The sequence below is a fragment of the Chionomys nivalis genome, chromosome 13 (genome assembly GCF_950005125.1).
Source record: "Chionomys nivalis chromosome 13, mChiNiv1.1, whole genome shotgun sequence".
In the NCBI taxonomy this organism is placed as follows: domain Eukaryota; kingdom Metazoa; phylum Chordata; class Mammalia; order Rodentia; family Cricetidae; genus Chionomys; species Chionomys nivalis.
Window position 1 is genome coordinate 54,823,207 of NC_080098.1, and position 18,778 is coordinate 54,841,984.

Consider the following 18,778-nt stretch of genomic DNA (forward strand, 5'->3'; position numbering starts at 1 on the left):
CCCCATCTCAGAGCCCCGCCTTGACCACGCCCCCGCTCGCCTGGGCACGCCTCATGGCCTGCCCGACCTCCCGGGGCAACTAGCGGCGTTCTGCTGAAAGCGTCAGGGAAGACCTCGTTCAGATCCTGATGTCCTTCGTGCAGCACCTCCAGCGCTATCCCAGTCCAATTCCGGTCCATCTCGCGGAGCACCTTTCCAAGTCCCTCAGCAGCCTTTTCCCTTCGTTTCCCTGTTGGGAACGAAAAGGCCAAGCAGTGAAGGCACGGGGCAGTGGCAGCCTCTGTTGATCTAATCACACACCAAGACCCCGAGATTTCAGGACCACCTTGAGCTGCTGTCAGCAGAAAGGAGGAAAACGGGCAAAAGTGGGTGGGGTTTCACTCGCATGAGTCAGGTTCTTAGCCAGAACTGAACTGTGATTTGAGGGCCTGGCCTTAGGGGCTGTGATGAAACCATTTCCTAAGAGCGCCTCCCTGTTATTCAGCCCAGCCCTCACTTAGGGTGAAAAAGAAAGGCAGTCAGAGCGGCCCCTTCTTCCTGCCATATGCGTTCTAACTCACAGTGGCTACAAAAATGAATGCCGCCAGCTGCTCTGACTAAACCGGCCTTGAGCATGGCTGAGAGCCATTGCCTGGACTGAGGTATAACTCACGCCAACACGCTAATCTCATGGCAGGTGGCAATCAGAGCTCCCGGCCCCACCTTGAGAAACTGAAGTTAAATTAGGAAGATTGCAACACCAACATGAACACTTGAGAGTGTTCCCAGCGCTCTGATCTATGCCAATGGAAAAGAAATTGACATTGTAAGAAATGTAGATGATGATTTTTAAAATCGGGGCTTCTCAGCAGCATTTCTGAGAATCACCTGGCTTTTATTAGTCACAACCTCTCTAGACCAAAAACCTTTATTCCTGGGTTAGCAACAGGGGAAACTGGCAGCATCTGTAACCGCGCTCCTCATCGTAGGTTGAGCCTCCTGCAAATGTTTAACTGTGGTTTGCCAAACACCGAATTTCCAAAACTATTCTTTCGGGACTTCAGGCAGCATCTCTTGCTCACTCCTTCTCTTCCTTTGTATCCTTGAATTCTAAGACAGCAGGTTTCAAACAAGCACTTCTTCCCACTTTCCTGACCTGAACGGACCTGAGCTTGCCTGTGACAGGAGGGGACCAAAGAGCTTCCTTTGCTCAAATGGTCTTAACTATGGTAGTTTGATGCTCAAACTTGGACCAGCACCCCCTCCCTGCCCAGTGGCCTCGGCATACAGCCTAAAATAGAAATCCCTCGGTTTGCAGTTCAAGGCTTCCTGTGATGCACCTCCAACATGCCTCTTGTCCTGTGAAACTTACTAGTGGCTAAAAACCCAATGATTCTGTCCAGTGATTCTGTCCAGTAAGCTGTGGAGGTTGAGCTCGAAACTTTATGCCCTCAATACTTCATACCTCTCAACCCTTCTCGCTGTGCTGCTGATAAATATCAACAGAAGATCACCATACACACTGTTTATAATATCAGCGCCTTTTTCATCTGCATAGAGCAGTGGTTCTCAATCTGTGGGTTGTGACCCCTTTGGAGGTTGCATACCAGGTCTCCTGCATATCAGATATTTATATTACGATTCATAGCAGTAGCAAAATTTGATGTGGGATTCCCCTCTGTATGCTGTGAATGTTTTCTTACCATTGGTTAATAAAGCAGCTGGTTTGACCTATGACAGGGTAGAATAGAGCTAGGAGGGGAAAATTAAATTGAATGCAGGGAGAAGGAAGGTAGAGTCAGGCAGATGCCATGTAGCTGCAAAAGGAGAAAGATGCCGGAATCTTACCAGTAGACCACAGCCTTATGGTGATACATAGATTAATAGAAATGGGTTAATTTAAGATATAAGAGTTAGTTAATAAGAAGCCTGAGCTAATAGACCAAACTGTTGTAATTAATATAATTTCTGTGTGATTAGTCAGGCCTGGGTGGCCAGGAAACAAAAAAATCAGTCTCAATTTACAAAAAATTAGTTATGAAGTAGCAACAAAAATAATTTATGGTCACCACAACATAAGGAGCTGTATTAAAGAGTCACAGAATTAGAAGGTTGAGAACCAATGGCATAAAGCGGAGCACTGGGAACCCTCTCAAGCATTGACTGCTGGTTGTTTGACACGAGTCTTGCAGTTGAGAAGGAAGGCAAGTGACTTCCTTTACTGAATCACTCCCTCCTGTCTACAGAACGCCATCTCTCATTATACTGATATTGATTCTACTGAGTGTGGCTCCATCTGCCCTTCTAGTTTTTGCCATTCTTCCAGGACACTCGCTTTATGTCCCTGAAGACTGTGGTTCCTTCCAGCTAACAGAATCTCTCTTCACTCCTTCCTGTCTTTATTCCTGGCGACTGCAGCATCTAGGTGCTATCCCTCATAACAGGAAATCTAAGATGTATACTGTATCTAATATCTGAATAAAGATGCTATGGTTTGAGTCTTGAATGTCCCCTATGTGGGTTCATGTGTTGGAGGTCCAAAGTGGTGCTGTTGGAAGGTGGTGGCACTTTCAGAGAAGGGAGGGGGTAAGATCATTGGAGGTGTATCTTCACAGATCTCAGGACCCCCATCTCTCATTCTATGGCTCTTGAGGTGATGGCTCATCATTGCCCAGAACCTCCAAGCCTGTGAGTCTCAATACTTTTCTCTGTATATGTCTCAGGTATTTATTGTAGTGGCAGAAAGCAGATTAGCATGAAGGCATCCCAGTCTGATTGTGAACACTCCATTCTCTTCATCCCTCTGGGCTTCTCTGCGGGGTTGACACAATCGACACTCACTCCACCTGAATGAGTGACACTCACACATCTGCCATCCTCTTCAACTTCTCTGATTCACTTTCCCATCCACTACTCCTCAGGCTCCCTCTTCACGTTATTTTCCTGGGGCTTAGTCTCCAAAAGGCCTTCTATCTACACTCACTCTCTTGGAGACCTCGTTCATCCCCAGAGCTGTACACTCGTCCTTGGCATTCAGCACCTCACGACCTATCTCCAAGAAGGACTTGTCTGGTCCCAGAAGGAAGGAACTCCTGCACTGTGTACCTGTGCCAAATTATCCTTTCCAGGCTCCTTAACAGAACACTGGTTCCTGCTGCTACCGTTTCTTTGTGTAGCAGACCTTGCTCAGTGTGGCAGCTCCGTGGCGTGAGGATTGTGAAGAAGATGTCTGGTTCTCAGCAGGCATTTGACACCTGTTTATGAAATGAACAGCTGGAAAATCCTAGCTGTCTACTCTCAGAGGCTGACTTCCTTGAGAAGGTGTCCCAAGTAAACCAGCCGTGAACATGGGGGTCATTACTGAACAAAGACGTCTCGGCACACCATCTTTTGATTGTGTATTTTGAGCCTTTATGGGGTTGCAGGCTCTTCCAGTAGTAGTCCGTCGGTGGCTGGTGAAGCCCCCTGATTACAAAGCTTTCTGTGTCCCAGGGTATCCCATGAAAACTGAAGCAGGAGAAATCACTACCAAGCAGGAGAAACTGCAACTTTCAGGTCCCACCTCCTCCCAGTGCCACATACCCCTAAAATAGCACTCTGAAAGGAGGGCCCCACAAAAAGCTCAGAAACTGAAACTTGCACTAATGTAACAGGTGTATCCTGAGTTATTATTGGGCTTGAAATGCTGCTTTTAAGCAGGGACCGAAAGTAAATACATCCGCTTGATCTAACTTTCAGAACATTCTAGAAGGTGCCTCTAAAAAATGACATTACGTTCTTTTTTTTAAAAAAAATTAACTTTTGTGATTGCTCAAATATGGGATATGGAGAGGAGGTCAAAGAGATCATTATGATCACCAGAAGAAAAAAAAATCTAAAGAACAAAGCAATTTCTCTGTCTGGGATCACTCAGGGAAGTAGTGCCGTTTTCAGTGTTTTAAAATGGTGTAAGGAACTTAATATTTACTCATTACCCACATAAGCTCTTGAACAACACAGCCTCCTGAATAGTTAATAAGTACAGACAAACACATTATAACATAATAGATCCGGGACTCTAATGGAAGAGAAAAGCTTTTGAAATCCATATGAGATCATTGTGGACAGCGGGGAGAAGACAGAAAGCTTCTCTGTTGAATGAATTGTGGCGACTGAGGTCTATGTTGTCTGGCGAAGTCCACAGAAGCCTGGCTCCCACTCCCCACTGGCTCACTGAGTCTGTACTGATACTGGTTCTTCTTCGCAGCCACCATCTCTCAGCCCTTTGACTGCTGGATGCTTCCATGGAGGCTCCTCTGTACTCCTCCCACAGAAACCCTGCACTCAGGGCCAGCAAACAGAGGCACAAGCCCACCAACCATTGCCCTGGTTCCTGCCAACCTTCCCCTGCTAGTCATTGCTGACAGCCATCTCCGTGGCTCTGCAATGTACTGGTTTGGCATAGAGATCTATTTCTCTCATTGTGCTCAGCAGACAGCTGTAACGGGCTGCCTGAATGGGCTGCCTGAATCTCAGAAGACTATTCCAAACTCAGAATCCAGGAAAATGGTTTGACTAACACAGTGGCTCTCCATTGTGGTTGCCCCAGAATCACTTAGCTCTTGAAAACAATATGGATGTCCTGGCCCAATTTCCAAGGCTTCGAAGCACTGAGGTTCAGTGGTGCTGCCTCTGGTGCTCTTGGAGAAGGTAATGACTGGACTGAGGAGCACCTGGAAATAGGTGCTGATTCAACTATGTTTGGTGAATACTAAATTTATATACCCCTCCAATGAATATAAAACTGCATCTGTCTCTCTCTGTGTGTCTCTCTGTCTCTCTGTCTCTGGGGGGGGGGCACATGGGCCACAGTGTGCATTTGGAGATCATTGGACAGTTTGTGAAAATTGATTCTCTTTTCAACCATGGTTCTGGGTATCAAACTCAGATTGTCGGGCTTGTGTAAGAGCTTTTACCGACTGAGCCATTTTACCAGCAAAGAAGTCAAGTGCTTGCCCAACATTAGTATTGACTGACCTAGGTTCAAACACAGTCCTAGAAAAAAAGAAAAGAAAAGAAAAGAAAAGAAAAGAAAAGAAAAGAAAAGAGAGAAGGAAGGAAGGAAGAAAGGGAGGGAGGGAGGGGAAGAGGAGAGAGAGAGAGAGAGAGAGAGAGAGAGAGAGAGAGAGAGAGAGAGAGAGGAGGGAATAACAGAGAGAGAAAAAACATTTTATTTGTGGTAAATGCAAAGGGAAAATAGGGATGGGATATTAAAGTTTGGGGTTCAAGGTGACAGAGTTTAAACTTCTAATAGAAGATGAAGAATAGCACATAAGATCATTTGGAGGAAGAAAACTTTAGCTCAGAGAACAGCATCTACAAAAACTCTTGAGTAGAAAAAATTGAGGGGCAAGTATTACTAGGGGTAGTGAGGGGTCAGAAGCACAAGATGAGACAGTTTGTAGTGTGAACTTAGCTTCCATGACCGAGAAGGGATGTCCTTAGAGGACTATCAGCAGAATGATGACACCATCTCATTTCTGGGTCAATAGCATCACTAGGGGAGATGCCAGGGGCCAGTGAAGGACCTGTCTCAATTGTGCCATAGGAGATGCCTGTGACTTAGACCAGGGTGGAAGCAGTTCTAGGTGGTGAGAAGCAGTTGAATCCCGTAGCTGTTTTGATGTAGCTGCCAATAGGATTAATGAATGGGCAGATGTGGACTGAGAACTGTGGGACAGAGAGGAGTCAGGATCATGTTGTTGGATTTAGCTACAGCAACCAGGAGAACTGAGTTGTCATCAGTAGAAATATGTCAGAGTCACTCAGTACTGAACACAGGAACTGGAGATGTGTGCAGATACCTTGTAGGCAGAGACTGCCCTTCATCCCTGGCCATATAGACCCGAATAATCACACAGAAACTATATTAATGACAACACTGCTTGGCCTATTAGCTCAGGATTCTTATTAAGTAACTCTTACATCTTAAATTAACCTATTTCTATCAATCTGTGTATTGCCATGAGGCTGTGGTCCACTAGTATGGTTCTGGCGTGTCCTCCTTCGGCAGCTACATGGCGTCTTGTTGACTCTGCCTACTCTCTTCTACATATACAACTCTTCCAGCCTGGCTGTATTTTGCCCTGCCATAGGCCAACACCGCTTCTTTATTAACCAATAAAAGCAACACATATGCAGAAAAATATCCCACATTAATACCTGGAGTTGGCACACAGATATTTCAGTCCAGAGAAGAGGTGTTGGCCAGCATACATAATAATAATAAAAAATAATAATAAACGCTTCATTTGAGAAGCATTAGGGTGGAGGTAGCATTTAAAGTTGTAAGATGAGTGAGATCACTGTGGAAGTCTGAGTTGAGCTGCTGGGAAGAGGGGAGGGGCTCTTACTGTTTCAAAGCCAGCAGATGAGACGTGAGGGAAAGACTGACTAGGAGCAACCAGGAAGGGAGAGGAAGGCCTGATCACTGTTAACCAAATAGAGACACAAATAGAATAACAAGAAAGCAGTGAGCAGCTGCTTCAAATCTACCAGAAGATTTGCTTTTCCAAGAACAGTCCCAGTTCATGCCTAGTGACTTGGTTTTTCTGATTCTAATTTGCAGAGGACGATTGATTTGAACTGGGTTCCTAAACAGGACAGGCAAACAGCCCAAACTAACAAAGAAGTTAGCCACAGTGACTATGTTTTGGCTGGTTGCTGGAGGCCCTGGAGCCACTTATCTAATTGAGCTATAATCCATTGACTGATTGATTAACTAAGCTGTAGCCAATGAAAACTATGCCTTATTGTCAGAGGCGGCTCATTCGTTCCCGGTCACTCAGACCCGAAATAATCACACAGACTGTATTAATTAAAACACTGCTTGGCCAATAGCTTAAGTATATTGCTAGCTAGCTCTTATACCTTAAATTAGCCCATTTCCATTGTTTTATATTTTACTATGAGGCGAGTGGCCTACTGGCAAGGTTTCAGCTGGCAACTCGCATCTTTCTCCTCGGGCGGCTTCATGGCATCTCACTGACTCCACCTACTTTCTCCCAGCATTCAGTTTAGTTTTCCTGCCTAGCTCTATTCTGCCCTATCACAGGCCACAGTAGGTTCTTTATTAATTAATCAATAAAAACACCACATATACAGAAGGACTTCCTATATCATCTCCCCTTTTCTGTCTAAATAAAAAGGAAGGTTTTAACTTTGACATAGTAAAATGACATATGACAAAACAGGTATCAAGCAAGACTCATAGTTACAATATTTTTATCTACTTTATCTTTTATCATAACTAAGGAAAATTATAACTATCTATTCTTCAACTCCATCAAAGACTCCAGAAGGATATAATATTACCTAAGTAATCAGAAAGTACATTGTAAGCATCTTCCAAAACTTTATAATTGACAGAGACATCTCGCTGCACAGACAGTCACCCAAAGTTCTTCTGTAACATTCTTCTAGGCATCCATCTTGAACCAACAGGCCCATAGTATCTGGCAGACTTTTCCATGAAGCAGGAAATTTCAAACACAGTTACACCTGTATTGGCAGTTTGTCAGTCACTTTCTTCTGCCTGCAGAATGTCTAGCAAACTCTTTCATGAAGCAGGAACCCCAAGAACTGTCTCACCTTCTTTAGGCAGCTTTAGCAGTCATTTTTCTGTGGACCCTGCAAGTTCAGTCAAGCAGTCGTGCAAGAGCAGCTTCATGCCCAAATGGCTAGCAAACTCTATAAGAAGTGTCTTCGATGTCTACCATCCTCTTGTAGCAAATGATGCTGCCAAGAGCAGATGTGTCTCATGTCATGAAAAGTCCTAAGTTCTTAAAATATTTTAAATGCTATATTCCTTAGGTCTTTGAAAGGTTTGAAGATTATCTAACTGAAATATATCTTTTTTTTTTTTTTTTTTTTTTTTTTTTTTTTTTTTTTTTTTTTTGAGACAGGGTTTCTAGCTTTGGAGCCTGTCCTGGAACTAGCTCTTGTAGAACAGGCTGGCCTCGAACTCACAAAGATCCGTCTGCCTCTGCCTCCTGAGTGCTGGGATTACAGATATGCGCCACCACTGCCTGGCCTGAAACATATCTTTGTATATCTAGAAAACTTAACTAACATGACTATAAGCCTGACCAGCACAGATGATTATCTATTAGCCTGTTTAGTAATTATACATTACATTTTTAAATGAGCTGCATAAACACAATACCTTAGTCAAGAGCAGAAATATACATATAACAAAATTGATCTTAAATATGTATCAATAAACCAAGATCCATACCAATGCAAATCTCTAGATGATGTAGGAAGTCCTTCGGTATATGTGCTGCTTTTATTGATTAATGAATAAAGAAGCTACTTTGGTCTGTGATAGGGCAGAATAGAGTTAGGCAGAAAAACTAAACTGAATGCTGGGAGAAAGTAGGTGGAGTCAGTGAGATGCCATGTGGCTGCCAGAGGAGAAAGATGCAAGCTGCCAGCCAGAACCTTGTCAGTAGGCCACAAGCCTCATGGTAAAATATAAAATAAAGGAAATGGGTTAATTTAAGATATAAGAGCTAGCTAGCAATATACTTAGGCTATTGGCCAAGCAGTGTTTTAATTAATACAGCCTGTGTGATTATTTTGGGACCAGGCTGGACAGAACCCTCCACCAACAATGCTTCACTTCAGTTTTTGTAAATGTGTCAGATGTTGTTGCCAAGGTCTACTAGCTACCTGGTTTGTGGATCATTCTTAATTTGCATTGTTTAAATAAACTCTACTAGCTGGATATGGTCACAAAACACATACACACACACACATACACACGCACACACACGCATGCATGTACATGCATGCATGCATGCTACCCCAGCACTAGAGAGGTACAGCCAAGAGGATCAAGAATTCAAGGTCACCCTTAAGTACATATCAAATTTAATGGTAGCCTGGGCTACGTGAAACCTTGTAACCAAAAAGACAAAATGACAACAAACAAGCAAAACCCCAATAGGTTTATTCAGTCTAAGGAAGGCTCTCTTTAAATAGTTTGAGAGTTTGCCTCTCTAGTCATTCTTAAATGTGTCCCAATTTAGCCAACAAGCAGACAAGCCACCCTCCGAGAGGAGAAATAGAATAAACTCTCTGGATTAGGCAATGTATAGATGGTGACCTTGAGAATAGTCATTTCAGGAGGCGCAATAAAAATCTGATGGGAGCTCTTTGAGAGCTGACAGAGGAATGGGCACAATGAGGGCACGTGGCACTTTCAAGAACTTACCTTGTTAAGGAAAACGAAGTGAGGAGGGCGACTAAGAGTGTTTTGTTTTCTCACCATGAAAGAAAAGTCAACCCACCTGATTTTGCATCCCAAGGGTGACGACTTGAAACTGGTTGAGTGTACGGGGATGTGCCCAGGCAACACAGAGCACGGATGTTGCCTGTGATGTGCGCAGACACAATGGGTAAGCATAGATCCAGAGAGGCGGGTGGATGATGGTTTGGGGAACTTGCATCTGTCCTCTTCCAGCGTCTTCCACTCTCTGGCTTTAATGGGAAACAATATCTGGAGTGGGAATTGAAGACAGAGGATGTAGTTGAGGTTTGGGAGGGCGGAGAAGGTCTGAAATGGAGGTCTAGAAATGAGTGGGCAGTGAACCGGATCAGGGTGGTTTAACATTATTGCTGGTAGCTTTGAGCATCCACTGGAGGCCATTGTGACATACCAAGTATGTTTTATTGTATGGTTCATCCTCAAAGCATACAGAGAGATGGACTTCGTCAGCTTGTGACATGGCCAAGTGGAGTAGCAGAGGCAGAGAGATAACAGAGTGAATGCTTGACATGAGACTTAATAAAACTGAACCATATAATCTAAGTCAGCCAGATAATGTGATTGATATCTTAGAGGTTGGAGAACTCAGCCATGAACATAGAGTGTGAGAGTCCATTACCTCTTTCACCTGTTAATAACTTTCAGTGAATCATCTGCCGATGCATTCACTAAGGCATCATATTCTATGCGAATTAGTCAGTTCCCTTCCATGACAAGTACTTAATATAATTTAATTACAAAAGGTATGGTTTGTTTTGGCTCTCTATTGGCTTCTGGCTTTGGGCCTGAGGTGACAACACATTATGATGTCATGGCAAGAGCATTCACTAAAGCAATGCCACTCACCTCATGGCTGGGAAGCAAAGGAGAAAATGGGGGGGGGGGTGCTACCATCCCCTTTCTGGACACATCCTTAATGATCTATGGACTTCCCATGATGCTCTATGTCTTCAAGTTTTGCCCAGCTCCCCATAGTATTTCAGGAGAGGGACCAAGGCATTACCACATAGACCAGTAGGGGACAATTAAAACCTACAAAAAAAAAAAAAAAAAAAAAAAACTACATGGTTTTGGCCCAGCTACTAAAGTACTAGCCACACTAGACTGACGCCCCAGTTCCAATCTTTAGCACCCATGTATAAAGGACATAGTGGCATAGATCAGCAATCCTAGCACCCATTGGGGAATTAAGGACTAGAAGAACCCTGGAGTTCACTGGCTAACTAGTCTTGCCAAACTGGGGAAGTCCATACTCAATAAGAGACTTTATTTCCAATTGATACTACTAATAATAATGTGGAGAGTGGCAGTGGAAGATGCCCAACATCACCCTCTGGCCTCCACATTTGTGCACACGCACATGAATATGTACACACCAACACACCACATATACATTTGAATTTTGTGCAATAAACAGATCTTCATACCACTTTTGCAATTTTAATTTTAAAGATGATTTCCTTGCTGCTATTTGTCATTAGATATTTTAAATTTAAGTAGCTGTATCATTGAGCATGGTGGTGCATGCCTGTAATCCCAGTCTTTGGAAGGCTTAGGCAGAAGGGTCATGAGTTCAAGGGCAGCCTTGGTTACATAGAGAATTTGAGGATATCCTGGGCTACAGAAGGTGGGGTAGAGAAAGCTGAATCAACAAATAACAGGAACAAATACAAGTAGGCACCTAATTCAATGGGTGTGTTTACGACATCTGTGTGGCATGGTCCTATTCATAAATACTAAGCAGACTTCCTGGAAAGATGATCATTAGAAAAATCTACTTATTTGAGTATAATGGGAGCTCAGAAGAATTTTGATTTCTTTTTTATACTTCCTATATTTCTTGAATTGATGATTAGCAATGCAGCCCTTTTCACTGTCTAAAATCAGCCTGCTTTTTCCCCCTCTGGTTTGCATTTAGTTTTATAAAGATTATGCTCTGATTCATTTACTTTTAAATTTAGCTTTCTTATTATATAATTTCCCCCTCTCAAATAGTTTTCCATATAGATAATTCATAATTTGGATATTTTTGACCTTTAAAAGGTTAAAGAATATTATCAACATCTACCAACTTAAAGAGTAAAGCATCCCCACATTAAGGCCTCTATTGAACATCTTTAAATTGGTTCATTTAATGTCCTATTACCCATTCTTTCCACCTCTCTAGTTTAGGTTTTTGACAGCATTTATTTCCAAGGCATTGGTTTACATTTCTGCAAAGCAGTGTGCTGGTTACTAACATGCTTGAGACTGGGGACAGCACACTCACAGGCAACAAGTGACACGGAGCAGACTGACTACTTGCAGATAAGCAGTAAGGGACAAAGTACCCAGCTTCCATCCACTGTGCACCAGTACCCAGCCTCCCACCCACTGTGTACCAGTACCCAGCCTCCCATTCACTGTGTACCAGTACCCAGCCTCCCATTCACTGTGTATCAGTACCCAGCCTATCACCCACTGTGTACCAGTACCCAGCCTCCCATCCACTGTGCACCAGTACCCAGCCTCCCATCCACTGTGTACCAGTACCAAGCCTCTCATCCACTGTATACCAGTACCCAGCCTCTCATCCACTGTGCACCAGTACCCAGCCTCCCATCCACTGTGTACCAGTACCCAGCCTCCCATTCACTGTGTACCAGTTCCCAGCCTCCCATTCACTGTGTATCAGTTCCAGTGCCCAGCCTATCACCCACTGTGTTCCAGTGCCCAGCCTATCACACACTGTGTACCAGTACATAAGGCCCAGATATTAGCAGGTAAGGTCTAGGCTGCACTTGCCACACTTGCCTCACAGCTGAGTACAGAAGTCAGCCTGACTGAATGAGATAGCCTGGCAACCTAAATTCCATCTCTAGACCCCACATGGTGGAAGGTAAAAACTAATTCTCCTAAGTTGTTCTCTGACTTCCACACAAATGCCATGATATGTACAACACACACACATACACACACACACACACACACACACACACACACACACAGAGGTGGGGAAAGGGAGAAGAACTGATTCTACATATTCATTTTGGGTGTTTGTTAGAGCCCTCGGTTTACATTTTGATCAAATCCTGGGTTTACTATTGCCTTCCCCATCCGGCTCTCGTGCCTTTGGATGCATAGCTATTTGCCCCCAAAGGCCGAGGAGGACGACTTTAAGTACCCTCCTCTACCGCTTTCCCCTGAACCTGGAGCTTGCTACTTTTGCTCTAGGCTAGCAGTCAGTGAGCCCCAGCAATCTCCTGTCTTTGCCACAGCCCCAACACCACAGTTCCAGGTGCCTGGCACTGTAACAGCTTTTCATGTGTGTGCTGAAGATTCAAACTCCAGACCTCATGCTCACACAACAAGTGTTCCCACCCACTGAGAGCCATCTCCTCAGCCTCAGGTCTCGGATTTTAATGTGTGTATAAATCACACGGAAAGCCTGATAAATGTGAGATTCTGATGTAGTGGGTCCGAGATTGTTCCTGGGATTGTGTGTGTGTGTAAGTGTTTTACTGTTTAATTAATTATACTTGTTCTTTGAAAATTTCGTACAAGTATATAATGCATCCTAATTGCTCTCACTCCCACCACCTTTCATCTTCCTCCCTCCCATTCTGCCCCCTTCCCCTCCCCCTACTAACTTCCTCCCCACATTCACGGGTTTGTGTTTTCTTTGTGTCTCTCCGGGTTTGACTGCAGTTGTCTGTGTGGCCTTGGGATTGGATCTATCCATTGGAGCCTGGCAATGTCACCAGTGTGTACACAACTAATGACAACGGCACCTCCTGAGAGACCCAAAGTCTCTCAGGAGCCAAGAGTTCAGCAGTCAGGGGTAGGGGCCCATGAGCCTGTTCCCCATTGGTGACTCACTGGTGAGAGGGCCTGTCTTGTATGGGATCAGTGCCTGTCCCTTGATCAACCGAGTTCATGATTACACGGTCCCTGGGATTTCTCAGAAGCCCCCAGGTGACAGGATTCTGCTGGACTATGGAGCACTGTTTGAGTCCTTTCATGAAGAATACATAGATGTACATTCACAGGCCCTGGATCTCTCTGAACTATATCTCTCTGAATCTCTCTGCTCTTGACAAGTGAAGAGCAGCCAGACTGTGAGGAATTTGGGCTCACAAATTTACCCCTCAAAATCATTCATTGCCTTTTGCACTATCTCGTAAAAAGTAGGGTAGACACACCTGTTGCTCCAAAACCAGCCTGTTTCCCTGGGTGGAAGTTCCTTCAGTGTGTGAATGATGTTATTTGTTTATATGCTTATATTTATACATGTTTCTGAACTTTAGCCAAGGTATGTGCTGTCTGTCATTCTCTTTATTTTGCTTAATACATGTTGGTCTATCTTAATCGGGAGATCTAGATTTCTAGGAAATTTTGGTTTTTTGAAACAGGGTTTCTCTATTAGGCCCTGACTATCCTGGAACTTACACTGGCTTTGAACTCAGAGATTATCCCAGGTATAATCTCAGTTTTGTCTGCATGTAAGTCTGTATACCATGTGCATACAGTGCCTGTGGATGCCAGTAGAGGGCGTAAGATTCCCGGGAACTGGAGTTACAGTTGGCTATGAGTTGCCATTGTGTGGTGGGAACAGAACCTGGGCTCTCTGGAAGAGCAGCTTGTGCTCTTAACTGCTGAGCCATCTCCCTGGTTCCTGGGAATTTTAGTTCTTTAAATATAGCTTTCCAGGGTAAGAAGATGACTCAGAGAGTAAAGGCACATGCTGCCAAGCCTGACTACCTGACTTAGAGCCAGCCTCAGGATGTTGTCTGCTGGCCACCACATGCATACCCACATGCAGAGAAATACATAATTAAGTATATGTTTTAAAATAATACCTGTTCCATTAGTTCTGATGGTTTTAAAAATATATCAGATAGTCTGAGAAATAGCTCAATGGATTGCCAATGAACCTGAGAACCTGAGGTTGATCCTCATACTTATATGGCAGAGAGAGAGAGAGATTCCTTCAAGTTGTCCTCTGACACTGGCACATATACACATACTCCTGCATGCACACAGAATAAACAAATAAAACAATTAAAAATATCAGCTATACATGCATTGGCTTGCCATTGCATGACTACAGGAATTTCCATATTCTTTGATTCTTTTTGTAATATGGTATGTTTGTGCATGAATGTGTGTGTGTGTGTGTGTGCATATGTGTGTGTGTGTGTGTGCCACTTCCAGTCTGTCTTCTCCATTACTGAAATGATTCTTGGCAGGGCTGACTCTGTTCTTTCCCACTAAAGTCTAAAGCTTCTTGAAAACTTGATGTCATCTTTCTGGTTCTACTTCTTCAGTACCCCATTGATTTCCTTTTACAGTCTGACTACTTTTCAGTTCTCTCCTCTGCAGTCACCTCACAATTCATTGTATTTCATGGGGAGCTACTCCTTGAATGCTATTGAGGTTTAAAATGATGTCTGTAATTCATTGATTTACCAAAAAAATCCAAGAACCCTACCTCAGATTTTGTGATAGAGACATTTTTTGTGGATAGCATAGTTTTGGGTGTTTTTTTCCTTACTGATTGGTGCTGACCCAGTGGGTGATCAGTCTGAGTACAGCAGAGACCATCTGAGCAACTACTATGTTGATGAGGGGACTCTGTCCCCGTGATTTCTCCTGTGGCTACAGAGATGCTCCTCTGTTTACCACCAGGCTTGTGGCCATGCCTGCTCCTCAGCCTGATGTGGGATTCCCCTCTGTATGCTGTGAATACCATTGGTGAATAAAGAAACTGCCTTAGCCTGTGATAGGGCAGAACTTAGCTACATGGAGAAGACTAAACTGAATGCTGGGAGGAGGAAGGCAAAGTGAAAAGAAGCCATGGAGATGCCAGAGATAGATAGGTTGAAACCTTGCCGGGAGGCCACGAGCCTTGTGGTAAAATATAAAATGATGGAGATGGGTTAATTCTAGATGTAAGAGTTAGCTAGCAATATGCTTAAGTAATTGGTCAAGCAGTGAATTAATTAATACAGTTTCCGTGTGGTTATTTCGGGTCTGATCTGCCAGGTGGCCAGGGAAACAAACAAGAGGCCTCCTTACAACATCAGCCTAGTCTCCTAGGTTATCATTTTGTTAGGCCACGGCTTTAGTCTGCTTCCCTCTTACTGTGATAAATCACAGATCAAGCTAGAGGGAGGAAAGGGTCCATTTGCTCATTGGTGACAGTCAATCTATTATCAATGGAAGCTGTGGCAGGGAACCTGGAGGCAGGAACTGAAGCAGAGACCAAGGTGGAATGCTGCTTATTGGCTTGCTTCTCCTGGTTTTCTCAACCAAATTTTTGTTTTGTTTTTCAAGATAGGGTTTCTTTGAGTAGCTCCGGCTGTCCTGGAACTTGCTCTGTAGACCAGGCAGTCCTTGAACTCTGCCTGCCTCTGCCTTTTGAGTGCTGGGATTAAAGGCGTGCACCACCACCACTTAGCCTTCAGCCTGCTTTCTTACAGAATCATGAATACCTGCCTAGTGATGGCACCTCCCATAGTTGGTTATGCCTTTCTACATCAGTTAGCAATCCAAAACTGTTCAGCAGACATACCCATAGGCCAATGTGACAGAGGCCATTTATTTTCAACTAAGGTTCCCACTTCTCAGGTGTGTCAAGTGATAGCCAAGATGAGCCATCATCCTTACCATCCAGGGATGCTGTTCCCATTGCTGGCAGCTTCATCTTTGAGGCAGTGGTTCCTGCTCCAAAGTCTCCAGCCCAATTTTACTAGGCAAATCATGCTAGCCACCATTTTTCACTAATTATAATCATGGATCTCTGTCCACTGCCCTGACCCCACAGCAGGGGATCCTAGCAGTTCATCCACTGTTCACATCACTTCCTGAGTGTCTTATCTATGTTGGTTGCTGTGACAAAATATCACACACTGAGTGGCTTATCAACCATAGATGTATTGCTCACAGTTCTGGAAGCTGAAAGTCCCAAATCAAAGTGTCAGTGTCTGGAGACGACCCACTTCCCAGTTCATAGAGATCACCTTTCCCTGGCACCCTGACAGTAGGGGCGGGGCAGCTTTCCAGAACTTCTTTTGTAAAGATGCCACTACAGTTCATGAGAAACCCACGCCAATGACCTCCCCAAGGCCCTGCCACCTTAGACCAGCTTGCTGGCTTCAGCACAGACATTTTGAGGGGACCTTAGCTCAGGCCACCAGCTTCCTTTCATGAACCAAAGTTTTCTCCAGAGCTCAGTCCTCTAGGTCCAGACTCCGTGGAGCCCACGGTTTTACCCCTTCCCTTCCCAGAAGGCTGTTTCACTGCTGATCTGACGATGTCTGCATCTTTCTGTGAAGATTGATGTTTTTCCTAATTTTATATTTCTTAGGTTACTTGTTTAGGTTTGGTGGGGACAGAGAAGTTTGATCTGAGTTACATTCCTGACTGTGTGCTCACTGAGCGTACCATCGTCTCTGGCAGGATGATGATGCAGCGCCCTGTTGTTGTTTGTTTGGTTTGTTTTTCCTTTGTTGTGGCTTTGAAGCAAATGGCTCTTCCAAACAGCACATTCTGATTTGGAAAAGAAATAGAATTCTCAGTCTCCATTACTCCACTTTAATCCACTGTGGACTGCAAATTAAATATTGCCCATACGATTAAAGAAAATATACTTGAGGGTTTTATCGTTCTGTTTTTCTGTTTCTCTTACTCTGTGATCTGTCCTCCCATTTCTCTTTTCTTTTTTTTAATTTTTTTTAAAAAAACTACTTTTCTCATTTTATATTCTAATCCCAGTTCCCACTCCCTCCCCTCTTCTCCTTCCTTCCACCTTCCCCCCTCCCCAACCACTCCTCAGAGAGGATAAAGCTTTCCATGGGGAGTCAACAAAGGCTAGCACATTCCTTTGAGGCAGGTCCAAGGCCTTCCCCACTATATCTAGGCTGAGCAAGGAATCCTTCCAAAGAGAATGGGTTCCAAAAGCCAGTACAAGCAGTAGGGATAAATACTTGTTGACTTATTATTATTATTATTATTATTATTATTATTATTATTATATTAGGAAATTCAGCTCTAGAGAGATGGCTCAGAGGTTAAGAGCACCTGCTACTCTTGCAGAGGACCTGAGTTCAGTTTATAGATTCTATTACCAGGCAGCTCATAGCCACCTATAATTGCAGCTGCAGAGGGTCCAATGCCCTGTGCTGGGCTCCTTGGGTACCCACACACATGTGGCAAAACACACATACATAAATGTAAAAGAACAAGAAAAATAAATCTTTAAAATAAGTTAGTTCACACCAGATAGTGGAGGTGCACACCTTTAATCCCAACACTTGGCAGGCAGAGGCAGGAGGATCTCTGTGAGTTTTAGACCAGCCTGGTCTACAGACAAGTTCCAGGACAGTCAAGGCTACACAAAGATACCCTGTCTCAAACAAACAAACAAACAAACAAACAAATAATCAATAAATAAACTATTTCAAGCAAAAGTTAGTAGTCTCTTTTTGCACTAAGGGCTGCCTCGGTTCTGTCATATTTTGTTTTAGAAATAAGCACTTCTAAATGTTGCGTCACACACTCTACCAGGTTGGACTAACTTGGCATATACCTCTGAAGAACAAACCTTTGTGTAAAACAAAAAATGTGCAATAAAGTAGCAGTTTATTTCTCTTAATTCCCAATGAAGTCCTATCTGTATCAATAGATAGGTAGACGGATGGACGGACAGACAAACCAACAGACAGACAGACAGACAGACAGACAGACAGATAGATGGATAGATATGTTCGCTGTACCTATTTCACTAAGGGAACATATTCAGTTTTCTTGTGTTTGAGCCAAAATGTCTGGTAATGAAATTCTAAGTTGTTTATTAACAGAGCCAGCTATTAGGGAAAATGGAAACAAATGCTAAACTTTAAAATCCTATATAAATGCACATTCTCTTCTCCCTTTAGTTATTAGTACAATTATATTTCCATGGAAACAAGATCTCATCCTGAAGAATTTCTCAGTTGGTTAATGTGCTGTCTCCGTAATTGTCCTGTTGCTGAAACCCCCACATTTTTTTTACCTTTTATCTTCTTTTAGAAAATATATTTGCAAAAACACTAAATACGCTGCATTTCTTCCCCTTTTGCTGTGATAATAAAATACCCTAACAAAGACAACTTAAGAAAGAAGGGGTTTGCTTTGGCTGGTGGTTCCTGGGTACAGTCCACCAGGACAAGGAAGACCTGGCAGCACCAGATTGGGACTGCTATCACACTGCACCCACACTTAGGAAGCAGGGAACTATGGTCACCATTGCTCAGTTCACCTTCCCCCTTTTACTCCTTCTGAGATCCTAGGTGATGTGGGATTCCCCTCTGTATGTTGTGAATACCATGGGTTAATAAAGAAGCTGCTGTGGGCCTGTTGCAGGGCAGAATAGGGCAAGGCAGGAATTCCAAGCAGATAGATGTAGAGAGAGAGTAGGCAGAGTCAGACGCCATGTAGCTGCCACCAAAGGAGACAGACGCCTTGGAA

At 43.7% G+C, this 18,778-nt stretch overlaps 1 protein-coding gene across 1 annotated transcript in view; it reads right to left on the reverse strand.

Moving 5' to 3' along the window:
• Positions 1–63: 63 nt before the first annotated feature.
• Positions 64–18,778, reverse strand: part of Bloc1s5 (biogenesis of lysosomal organelles complex 1 subunit 5) — a 112,766-nt gene continuing 94,051 nt past the window's right edge. Inside the window, exons 5-6 of the mRNA XM_057787975.1 lie at positions 9,312–9,520; positions 64–229 (exon numbers count right to left, since the gene is read on the reverse strand). Coding sequence (XP_057643958.1) covers positions 205–229; positions 9,312–9,520 — 234 coding nt within the window. The 3' untranslated portion in view covers positions 64–204. The remainder of the gene's footprint in view (positions 230–9,311; positions 9,521–18,778) is intronic.